The sequence below is a fragment of the Panthera pardus genome, unplaced genomic scaffold (genome assembly GCF_024362965.1).
Source record: "Panthera pardus isolate Hobbes unplaced genomic scaffold, ASM2436296v1 HiC_scaffold_16, whole genome shotgun sequence".
Lineage (NCBI taxonomy): Eukaryota > Metazoa > Chordata > Mammalia > Carnivora > Felidae > Panthera > Panthera pardus.
In genome coordinates, this window is record NW_026526721.1 from 61539818 (window position 1) to 61552619 (window position 12802).

The following is a 12802-nucleotide window of genomic DNA, read 5'->3' on the forward strand; positions in this document are numbered from 1 at the left end:
TCAGGTGCTCCCAATCCTTTCTTTGGTGAGTCCTCTTGGTTCTGGGAGGTTTTGTTTTCTTCTTTCTTTCAGAATTTACTGAAGTATTTATGTATCTGGGTGAATTGATGCTACTTAAAGGCTTTTTCATCTCAAGACTTGCTGATGATATAGAGCCTGGGAGTTCACATATTAAGAATAAGGCAAAAACTCAGCAATGCAAGTTACACTAATTATCTAGGACCCAGGAAAGACTAAAAGGACAGAGAGGTTTATTTAAAATCCAGGGATTTGGAATCAAAATGTTAATGCAGTAGAGGCCTGTGGATGGGGTGGAGAGGGTCCACAGACAACTGCCTGGGATCTTCTAAAGATTCTTTAGCTGGAGCTTCATGGGGCCATAACCACACCATTTCTCTTGACGTGACCAGTGTCCTTCCCCATTCCTGAGTTTCTGATCAGGGTCTGTAACCAGAGTTCACTCCTTGTTGATTACACGTAGACACTACACCAGGGGGAGTTATCACACAGAGTAATCTTTATTTGCGTCAAATAAGGAGATGGTGAAGAAGAACTTCCAAAGTGGTGACTCCCCGAGCAGGGTGAGTAGATTCTTTTTATTTAGGGTTTCGTATGCGGTACCCAGAAAGGAGAGTTTTGTCATCTTGTATAAAGGCAGGCATATTTGGAAAGCTTGCCTGCAAGAGCACCCTATGTGGTGTTAATGAAGCTTGGGCTCCTCCTCAGGAAGAGACTTTCACAGTATGATGAAGCAGAGATAACTGCCAGATAAGAAGGGGCTATGGGCATGCTCCAAGAACCCTTATAAATGGGATGGGGTTTGGGGCTTATTATCTCTGGTAAGAAATACAGGGTTTAGCTTGTTCATAGGCTGGAATCATTTCAGTTGACCTTGAGTCCAGGCTTCTGTTAAAACAGCTAGTATATATTTGTTAGTAGTGTTTGAAGACCCAATAGCTGATGAGGGAGAAACTGTTCTCTGAAAAAAATAAGGTTTAAATTTTTTGCTAGTGTTAACTTATTAACCCTATGGGTCACGATTTTAATCCTACAAAAACAATTCAAGAATGTACATTGGGTAAATCTTTACTTTTGAAACAGCACTAGGAGTTTTACCATTGATTTATTATCTCTGATATGGTTAGCTATTTCCTGGCTTGGTAGAGACTGCTAGTTTTTGCATTCCATTTGTTCTTTTAAATCCTTAACTGTTGAGGTTTTTGCATTTCTTTGTAATTCTAACACTTTCTAGGAAATTCTGTGAGAAGTGTGCTTGGGCAAGAAGACCTGGTAGGGCTCTTCTCTGGTGTCCTGAAAGTTTTGTCTTGTCTTTCTTTTTCCAGGGACCCTGACTCTTTCTGCTGACAGGTCCATTTCTGGTGTTTGCTTGCACTGTTAGGAGCATCCTCTCCATGCAGACAGACTGGAGGTGGAAGTTCTTTGGACCAGTATGTCTCTAATTGGATCTGGGAGGCCAGACAGGGGCAGGCAGGGTGAGCAGGTAGAATGACACAAAGTAAAGATAACATGGCCAGTCCCAATTTCACACTACCTTATACTACAAATTGTCTTGTTTTAAAAGCCCTTGAGAAGTCACCCAGCACCTTCTCATTGAGAATGTTTGGGTCTGTAAGAAGTGACTAAGTTAGAATACTTCCCCTCTCCAGTGTTCTCAAACACAGTTCCCAAGGTTTGCTAAAGATCCTCAACAGTTTGAGATTTTGGGGCCAGGAAGTAGAGCTGACTAATGAAAGTCTACCCCAATGTGCCAGTCCAGGGAGTAGAAGAGAGTAAGTTAGCAGGGAGAGTGGAGAAAGGGCCTTTTCCTCTTCATACTGAAGACCCTTAATTCTCCAGTCTTGGGCTTACAGGCAGCGAAGTGTTCCATGTTTGTGTAACAATTGTTTGTGTGTGTGTGTGTGTGTGTGTGTGTGAGGGAGGGTTCTGCCTTTTGTTCCATAGACTTGAGTTTAGAAATCTTCCACCAGTGTCATGAGATTACAGTGATTGGTAGAAAAAAATCCCACATGTAGTGTATTGTTATTTGCATTGAACATAATTCAATTCTATTTTGACAAATGTTGATAATTTATTAGCCTTTCACTGTGCTAGGTCTGAAAAGATCACAAGGCTGAAAAAGTGATGGCCCTTTAATTAAGAGGTTAACCCTAGTGGCTCAAGTCGGTTGAGCATCCCACTCTTGATTTCAGCTCAGGTCATGATCCCAGGGTCATGGGATCAAGCCCTGTGTTGGGCTCCATGCTGAGTGTGGAGCCTGCTTAAGATTCTCTCTCCTCTCTCCCTCTGCCCATTTCCCCTGCTGGTGCTTCTCTCGCTCCCTAAAATAAATAAAAAAATAAATAAATAAAATAATTTAAAAAAAAAGGAGTTTAGATTCACAGACTCACCTTCTTCGCAGCTCTCAGGTGTTGCTTTGAACATGTTTTTAAATAAATGGATATAAAGGGAGTAGAAAATGGGGTATACAACAAAGAATTTCTTCTGAAGCACTCAGAAGGCAAAGCCTCCAGGTGGTATTAACTTTCTAACCCTGTAGCTTTCGTGGCTAAAAGGAAATAAAATCTCAAGCCAGTTAAGGACAATGCTATTAAAGACTCCAAATAGTTTTTTTATAAGATTGGAAATGGGAGGCATATAATAAAGACTGGCTATCCTTTGGCCCAGGTTCCTGAGAGGTAACCTTTAGTTCCTTAAAATTTTCCAAGTGGTAGGAGAGTTTCTTTGTTATTCATGTTGGGTCCCTGGAGCCACACCTGATATTTCATGCTAATGAGGTAAATTCTGATGGGCCCCTAGACAGTTTATGCCAATGAGGGATGGGGGCTGGCCATGCCACAAAGACCAGTCCTGTAGTTAGAGTACAGGGGCTTTGAGTCTTGTGGTCGTGACATCAGTCTGACCTCCTGGCAAGAGAGGGGTCCTGGAGATGGAGTTTGGCTGTTCATACAATAATTCAATCAATCGCGCCTAAGTAATGAAGCTCTAATAAAAACTCTGTGCACCAAAGCTTGGATGAGCTTATCTGGTTGGCCACACTCTGGGCATTGTCACACATCAGTATGCTGGGAGGGTAACGTGTCCTGATTCCAGAGCGGAGAGGACAAAAGAAACTTCACGTTTGGGATTCTCTCAGACTTTGCCTGAAGTGTCTCTCCTATTGGCTGGTTCCAATTTACATCCTTTTGCTATGATAAAACTGTAATCATAAAGATAATACTTCCCTGAGTTCTGTGTCATTCTAGAAATTATTAAATACAAGAGGATAGTGGGAACTGAATTTGAGGCGAGCTGATCAGAAATAAAGGTGGCTTGAGGTCCCTGAACTTGTGGCTCGCATCTGATGTGAGAGCTATTTTGTTTGAGAACTGTGTCTTTAACTTCGAGTTTGGCAAACTCATTGAAGAAGGGCATTTTTAGAGTTTTACATAAAATCAGTGGTGCCTGGGTGGCTCCGTTGGTTATGTGTCCAACTTTGGTTCAGGTCATGATCTTGTGGTCCGTGGGTTCAAGCCCCACATCGGGCTCTGTGCTGACAGCTCAGAGCCTGGAGCCTGCTTCGGATTCTGTGTCTCCCTCTCTCTCTCTGACCCTCCCTCCCTCCCTCTCTGTCTTTCTCAAAAAATAAACGCTAAAAATTGTTTTAAGTTTATTAAAAAAATAATTTTATATAAAATTCAAATTTGGGGAGATTAGGCCCTTAAACTGTCTCTTTAAAACAGAGGGGTTGCAGGGGTTTTGTTTCTGTCTGAGACCCTTTGCTGATTATTGAAGCTGATCACTAATGCTTACTCACCCTCTCCCCAGCCACCCGCCCTGATTCTTGTTTTTTCTGACCTATTTTGCCTACTAAGAGTCAAACTTCAGACCCTCCCCATCACCTTCCCCATGTATACAATTAGCCAATCTCACCTCTTTGGATTGTGGATTGCTTATTTCGCATTTTCTCTTGCCATCTCCTGTCTGTCCTGTGCAATGCTATAGGAATTCTATGGAGATTTGGAAGCATTTTGTGAAGGGAATAGCTCTCAGTAGGAATAGAAAACAAACTTTCTTTTTCATAAGTAGAAAAAGATAGGTGACTTTAAAAGTAATTTTATGCCTTCCACTGTTATCAGGTAGGATCTTATTAAAGTGAATCCTTAAAGATACCCCTGCTATGGAGACTTTAAAGAAAGAATATAAACTCCCTAATGGTTTTTGGGGACCATGTCCTAAGATCTCTTTCAAATCTAACAATCTGGAACTTCTTAATGCTTTGTCTGTAGCTTCCCAATGGTAATTTATATTCATTCTTATGATCCCTTAAGGGAGAAAGAGAAACCCGCAGAGAATCTCTTTGCTTAGATGAGGACAATTTTTGTAAATACCACATTCCTATCTGTGATAAAAGAGATTTGATAGCCTTCCAGTGATTCTTCAGTATTTTGTCCACCCCTTCCTCACATGACTTGCACCATCATTGGCTTCATTTCCTGTCTTATTCATGAAAACCTCCAAGGGGCAGTGCAGTCAACCACAAGATCACTGACTCAGTTCAATGAAGACACATCTCCTTTTCACGTTTATTTCATTTTGCTTTAAGATCACAGAAGAGCAGAGCATTCATACGTGTAAAGTAACAGAAGAGAGAAACAGAATTTAAATACATTTTAAAAGAAAGGAAAAAAAAGCTTTTTTTAATTTTAATTTTTTTTTTTTTACACACACTGCGCTTTTTATTTTCCTTCACAGAGCTAGTATCCAGGGAAAAAATCCATCCAATAAACAAAAATAAACTTTGAACAACAAAAAGCCCAAATAAAAAATGGCCATGTGTTTGTATCATCAAGGAAAATTTCTGTTTATGTCTACAGGGCTGAAAAAAAGGAATATATTTATATATATATATATATATTTATATGTATTTAACATTGTTAATAAGGAGAATTCTAACCAAGAGCAGGATTTATACACCCTTCAGTAGAGCAGTGAGAAGGAAGGGGTGGAGGAGTGTGGGGGGAGAGAAGGTGGAGGTTTTGTCCCCTGCTTCTCTCCCCCTACATTTTTTTTCCCTTTAACCTTCCCCAATCCCAGTGAATACTTAGGGAGCAGGACCTGGCCATAATCACCAGGATGAACCATTTACATTCTCTGGTGAAGAGCAAAGACTTAGGGAAGTGGGTCCAGAAAAGGCTACAGATAGCTTAGAATTACTGCCACGTGCCATGAAGCTAACAGTTTCGTATATTTTCTTCATTTTGCAAGAAGCAGATTTTTACTCTGTGCCTGGCTTTACATAGAGAAGGCTTGTGCAGAGAAGAATGTAGCTGTAAGAGTAGATCCAGGAGCACCACTCAAATAGACACCTCTGAAACAACCATGGAAATGGGGAGTTGTCCTATGGGCAGGCCATTCATCCATTTTAAAAAGCTTCCTAAGTAGTCTAAGCACATCACATACCCTCATCTACATCAAGTGATATTAATGCTGGGAAGTCATGGATAATCCCTGGTCCTCAGTACATAAGAGACTCAGAGTCTTTCTGTTCTCCTAGGCAATGAATGAAAAGCTACCATTGGACAGATGCTAAGTTGAGCCTCCAGGATAGTGTGGGGCTACACTTTGATGGGTTAAAACAAGTGGGCTTGTGCTGAATCCATCCAGAACATGGCACAAGAAAGCAATTCCTCATTAACCGCCTGAGAAACTTCATTTCTGTATGCCTTCTTCTCAGAGAACCTTAACAGAGAACTTGCACATTTGATTCTGGCCTTCACAACAACTCTTACTATATTCAATTCTGTAACCTCCTCAAGTGTGTTTATTTTTGTCCTATTTTCAACTTGTCATCTTTAAATGGTATCGACTTGTACTTTTTAAAAATGAGGCTTATTTTCTCTCCATCTTCTTGCTTGACTTCATAGGCTATAAAGTCAAGTTTAGGGAAAACTTTTGCCATAAGAAATTCCTTCCAAAAACAAAATGTATTGTCTTGCCTGTTTCTCATAGAACAGCCTTTTAAACCTGCCTGAGACCACATGCTTACTACCATCAGCACAAGCAAAAAGTTTTCAACGACACACATTTACTGTAATGAGGCACTTGGCCCAGGATGAGAAAAAAGACTGACGTTTCCTGTCATATGCACAACATCCTCACTTGTTCCACGCATAACACTCAATCTGGTTATTTTCCTTCCTCTGAAAGGTTATTAGAAGAGAATTCAAACGTTAGATTATATATTATAAGGAAACAACTCCAGCTATTTCAGTGCCTTCAGTATAATCTGGATGTGTCCTTTCTCTACATTGCTAAGAAGTTTTGATCAGAAGAGAATTTTAGAACCAGTCCAGGGACCCTGTATTCTAGAAGGTTTGGCTTTTGAAATGGAGATGATGGAATCATGGTTCTGAGAAAGGAAGCTGGTATAGAGGCCTACGTGGAGGTGATACACAGCTGCTTGGAATAATCAGCTGAATACATCTTATATGATTATTAAATTCTTATTCAGGATCAGAGTTTAGAGATGACAGAGGTCTTAGAGATGTCATCCAAATTCCTTACTTTCGGGATGAGAACACCAAGTCTCAGGAAGGCTAAATGGCTTGCTTGAGGTCACCTAAGCTTGTTTGTGGCCAGACCCAAGGCTACAGTCCAATTCTTTTAACTTTCTGCTTGACCTTAAAGTTGCCATTTATCTTGGGTAGAGGAGTGTAATGTTTAAGTGTAATGTTAATTTGACCTAAATTTCTTTCTATAACTGTCCACGCAGAAAGTTCATGTGATCCCCAAAGTCATCTCTTTGATGACTTTTTGTGGTTGCTCAAATTGTAGAAACTCTCTCTCTCTCTCTTAAACACATCAGACCCTTCAGAAAGACCCTTCAGAATAGGTAGGTCTATTAGATTAAGTAAAAGTAGTTATTTCCTAGGGTAACTTGGCAAGATGTTTCTCAAGGATAGAACATATTTCTTATATCCCACGATTTCTTAGAATCAAGATGGCAAAGAAGATTTCCCGATGTCTTTGCTCGATGAGAAATAAAAACAGTAATATTTTGCTCACCACGCTGTGGGTGACTTGGACTTATTTAAAGAAGCCATCTTAGATGATCGGTAAGAAGTAACAAGAAGACACTGGGAATCAATGCAACAGACACATGAGCCCTTAAAACTCCTTCCTCTTTATTTCCTCATTTCCCTTGCTTTGGGGTCAGGTGAGACAACTATGGCTGCAGTTGGGGGAAACTCCACTTAGTTCCTGTAGGAACAAAGAGGTGGCCTCCTGAGGCTTGAGCAGGATGTGAACCTTTAATAGTTCCTGTGGGTCTACTTCCTTTTGCTGAGACAACCTTCTTGTTTGGGACATTAGTCATCCTCCTTCCCATTCTGACCTGTGAAATGCTTCAGTTTTTATTTATTTTTATTTGATTTTTTTTCTTTAAGATTCACAGATTTAGCTGAACTTGGGCACTGCATGAAAAATGAAGTTTACATCGTTTATATTATGTACATAAACTAGTGATTTACATTGATTTACACATGATTGGTGCCTAATTTATTAATCAGCACACAGTATGTAAATGCACTGAAAGGAAATCAAGATTTTAAAATAAGTTTTCCATAATATCCATAAACATTTGCACTGGTGTAAATGTTAAACCTAAACCTAACGTTAACACCAGCTTCCTTGCCAAGAGGAAAGTGATGTACGTTGCTGCGTGAAAACAAATTCTCTCTTGAATTTCAGTTGGCCACATTTGACAACACAGCTACATGCAAATGAGAATAGTTTACTTCTCTTCTGCTAGTATGCACATAAATGTAAACTCCATTTTGCATTTAGTGAGATGTTTACAGATATAATGTCAACTATGACGGAAAATTTACATCACTGGGGCAAATGTAGTCTTTGGAAGAGAAATATTTTAAGTATGTAAGAAAGAAGAAGGCTTCCTGAACTGAATTTACATTTCTTAATTTAGGCTCCTATCTCACTATTTTTGTGGTATGTTTCACATTTGTCTTCAAAATATTAATAATTTTCATAGGTCAGATATAGCACTGCACTTATATTTCTATAAAAAACGATAGTTATTGGTGACCAAGACTAAATCCAGGCAAATAAGTTATGAAGATGAAGAGAAAAATAAGGCCATGGTTAATCCCATGGAACTTGGTCCACAAACAAATTCCTTTTAAACAAATAATTACAAAGTGGAAAAAAATGGGGCTCTCTATCTTTCTAAATGAAGCATAGCTCTCTTTTTTTGACCAGATTCAGTTCTTTTCTTCCTTTTAAGTTTAAACCATCATTCTAGATTTGTCTTATAATACATACAATATTGTAAATATAGCATCTGTAAAGATAAGATTAAAAAAAATACATACACATATATATTATTTTTCCACAAATAATTCAAGGCCTGCAAAAAACAAAAGGAGGGATTCTGGGAGACAAGTCAATAGAAACAGTCAAACCACAACCAACCTGGGGATGGAAAATGTGACTCTGGAGTAGTTAAGAAGCTAACAACTTGGTAGGTAATAACTCAAATAATTTCATGCTGAGGAGTTTAGTTTTTGTGTGCAAAGGAGGTAAGTCCATTTTTGGAGGAGAAACAGATTTTTGTTTCTCTCCCCAAGAACATGAAAATCACGAGTACTTTTACAAGGTCTCTATGAATAGCCCCAGTTGACTGAATATGTAGTAAAAAATGCCCATGGCAAGGGAGAAGTCTGTCTGACTTGGAAGAGAAGGCAAAGGTCAATAGGACATTTCTTCCCCATGAGAAAGCACAATGTTTTCCCTAAGCCTTAGTTCTTTTAAGGGCAGAGGGATTTGATGTCTCAAAACAAGTAAGACTTTCCTCCAACAAGGCAACACCTTCTGATGAACGATTGCACAGAGGATATAATTCTGCAGTTGTAAAACCTAGGATAGTTCTCATTCTTCAGGAAGTGCCCTTGGTCAAGGTCATTTCTGCATTTGTTAACTGAAGGTCGGATCTAAGGATTTTAAGAATGGTGGAGTGTCGTTTTGCATACAAAGGACATGAAAGATATTAGTCATTCAGATTAATTGATGAATTTCGCTCCTCTCATGGTATTGTTTTCAACCAGTTGGTTCTTTTCAGTGCAGGGTTTCAAGTTTTGACTACCAACGGATAAGATTCTTGAAGGGATTTATAGCAATATGATGAACTAAATTCCAAGAAGTCCCACGTTCAGACTCAATTTCTTGGTGTCAGTCCTCTGGCTCCTGCCTTTTTTCTGACCTTCCTCCAAACTATGTTCTCCTCCATTCTTCACATTGCTTAGAGACATTCTCAAACCTAGGAGATTTCTGGGGCCAATGTTTGCTCTGAAACAGGAGCCAGGACAAATGTTTTTAAATTCCCAGATCCTGCCAGAGATATATGCAAACACCACAATATTCAATAAATGTTTAATTATGTTTAATATATGTTCCATTATATTAAAACTCAGGGAACAAATGGTGCTGACAAGGCAGACATTCCTTTCAGTGGAGAATCTCCTTCCATAAAACCAAGACCTTGTCCTTATGATAGGGTGGAGACAATAAGAAATCTAGGTATATGATTAAAATGTGTCACATGCCACAAGGATCTGTTCCTGAAACTGATACTAAACTGAACTAACTCCTACTACTTTTCTTTTCTTGTATAACTTTAAATTAGCGTGAGTTCCTCTTAAGCTTCCACTTAGGGATGTGACTGGCTTTTCAATATATGGGGAACATTTATCATCAAGGATGATAAACTTATATTCCTGTACTAAGACCAAAATGTTAGAGAAATCCCCGATTGTCAATAAATTGATGCTGGATAGGAATATGGCTCACCTTCCCTATATTTTAGTAGCTACTTTCTTGGATAAGAATTTCTGTCCTATGCCAGGATCTGCCACAAATACTCTTATCCATCCTCAAGCCTAATTTGTTTGCCCTTCTGTTTCATGTCTAAGCTGCAAAATCACAAAAGAAGCCTGGTAATAAGCTTTCTAAAACAAACAATAGAATCCCCTAGAACAGATTTAAAATGTTGCTCATCAAAGAGATCATTACCTTCAAAGACAAGGCTCATTGTCAAGAGCCTTTAATTAATAAATTCTATCAGAAATTTCAAATCCTCCCCTTTCTTTCCTTCCCTCTTTCCTGTCTCCTGTCTTTGCCTCTCCCTTCCTCCCTTCCTTTCTCTTTCTCTTCCTTTTTCTATTCGCAGTTAGGAAGTTTCCTGTTTTATAACATGTGACAGCTATTTTTCAGGTTCCAAAACTAGGTGAGGTACCATATTTGGCTTTTCTGAAATACATTCAGTTATGACCTCAGCAATAATCTTCTGTCTTTTCACATGTTGAGCCACTTCCAATGCCTCCTATAGTCTAAGCGAAAGCAATGGTTGGTTTCCTGACAAAGATATTTACAGCCAGCTCTCTCTGCAAACCTTTCCTAAGAACATCCTGGTGCTGCAGTGATACCGAACTTTGTGGTATGCATACAGTTTCTGCCTAAATTATTACAGGTTTCCCAGATCTTTTGATTAAGGAACTAACATTTCAGATGACTCTTGCTGATGTAAACTTAGACATCATATCCCCCATAGTATCTTTCAGGAACTAGAAGCCAAAAGTGAGCAGGGAAGGTGGAATATATCCCAGTGGCCTGGCCTAGGATAATGATGGACCAGTATGAACAATGGTACTGCAAACATTACCAGTGGGGCAGAAGGGAGATCGTGCAAGCCACCAAGTAAAGTATTAGCTTGCAACATCAGGACAAAAATCTGCAAAGGAGCACAAGGAATGGATTCTTTCTTGTTATGGTCAATGCTCTGTACAGAGCTCTGCCCACATCTCCGCAAGATGAGTAGGGATGTGGGCATCTGTCTACTTTTCGTGCCTTGCTCACTCTCCATATAGGAAACAATCTCTGCTCAGGGGAATCCATGGGCCAAATGCAGTGTTAGGTGAAGCTCAGGGAAGGGGCAAAACAGAGCTGCTTAGGATCTCCATGTGGCTCATCATCCTTTCATTGGGAGTTAACACTTGGAGACCTTTCTGCTTCTCGGGATTTACTCAACATATGCTACTCACTCCTGCAGCAAAGCAGGTCCAAGCCTGCAAAAAGCCAGGAAATATATGAATTCCTCAGACTCATGAAACAAGAGTGAAATCAGAAACCTTCTCTCCTAGGTCACCTCATTGACGTCACTGATTCTTTCTACTGTTTGCTCACCCCATCAATAGTAGGCACTTTCATTTACAGTGATATTCTGAGTGACTCTCGACTGGGTTCTGATGATTAGACTAGGAGGAATATGAGGTTCTGCCCTTAAAAGGGGCACAGCTTGGTGTGAATACACACTGATGTCATGTGACAGCCATGGGGGGGTGCTGGGGGGCTCTGCTCCATGCCTTCTTCTCCACCATGTCCCCCAGCAACTTGTCACAGCCGCGTCTCACAATTACAATGCGGGACAGTATCTACAGCACAATGAGTCTATGTACACATGGACCATTCCCTTGGCATGCTTTAGAGAGAGACACACACGCTCACATACTTGTATACCCACGTGAGAGCGAGAGGCTTGAGCACGCACGCACAGTGGAGAAAATTAAAATGGCACTTCCTAGCATTTGCGGCATGACTAGTGCTGGGGGGGCTGTGAAGAGAAGCAGCAGCCAGGGGGCTCGGGGGAGGGAATAAAACGGAGTATCTGGGATGGATGTGGAGGAGATAGAACACACTGAAGGGGGAGGAAATGGTCTTAAAAGTTGGGGAGATAGTGGAGGCAGGAAAGCCAGATAAAGGCTCAACACGGATTCCAGCATGGATTCCACTGATAGTCTGAAATGGCTACAAGTCAGCTCAAATGAAAAACAGAATAAAAAGATGATGGAAATATAGACACCAAAGGCAAGACCTTAGTTTTTCTTTCCCCACAGATGAAAAAGAATGAAGGAAGGATAAAGTGTGTGTGTGTGTGTGTAGAGGGCGGTTAACATCCATCTGATACTTCTTCACTTGTCTTATTTTTACAACATCCGGGTGTCCTTAGCATGATGTAGTCTTTATGTAGAATACATTTGCATCGATATACACATATCCTTGTAGAACTTTTCCCACCCTGATTTACTGAAATTTTTATTGATGGACTTAAAATGGTTTTAAATGTATTTTCTTCTTCGTTTTCTTATTTCCCCCTCCATTTATAAACACACAAAGTTGTGAAATAAACAGTCTCCCCCCATCTTGCTCTCTCTCTCTCTCTCTCTGTATCCTGTGTAACGCATTTTTGTGTGTTTTTTAAATTATTTTAAAATTTTTATTCTATTAACATTTGCTGAGAAGGCAGAGCAGAGATGCTGCCAGCAGCCACAGTGGTACGGCCAGACTGATGGATCCATTTATTCCTCTCACCGACCCAGGCCCTGCAGTGCAAAAGAGAAAGAAAAGAGAAGTTACATTCAGCCCGCTCTATGTTACAGCTGACTACTGACAGTATCAGAGGTAAGAATGGGCTGCGCCTCAAAGTCAGTGCTTGTGTACAGGCCAGGAAGGGCTCACAGTCTTTCCTAAATCCTTCTCCTTGAGTTCTAAGTATCTCAAGGGGTATCAGTGGTTGAAATACATTTGAATACAAACTACTCTTGCTGGAGAAGGCTATCGCTGATGTGTCTGCTGGTGCAGCGGGCTCCTCTTCACCCAACCTCTTCTTGCATGCTGTGCCCTGCATAGCACTGTGATGTCAGAACTCATTAAGATTCCAAGCACTGGTGAG

General features: G+C 40.2%; 1 protein-coding gene across 2 annotated transcripts in view; it reads right to left on the reverse strand.

Moving 5' to 3' along the window:
- Positions 1 to 4554: 4554 nt before the first annotated feature.
- Positions 4555 to 12802, reverse strand: part of LSAMP (limbic system associated membrane protein) — a 649278-nt gene continuing 641030 nt past the window's right edge. For both annotated transcript variants that reach the window (XM_019448433.2, XM_019448430.2), the window contains one exon: positions 4555 to 12452. In XM_019448433.2, coding sequence (XP_019303978.1) covers positions 12355 to 12452 — 98 coding nt within the window. In that variant the 3' untranslated portion in view covers positions 4555 to 12354. The remainder of the gene's footprint in view (positions 12453 to 12802) is intronic.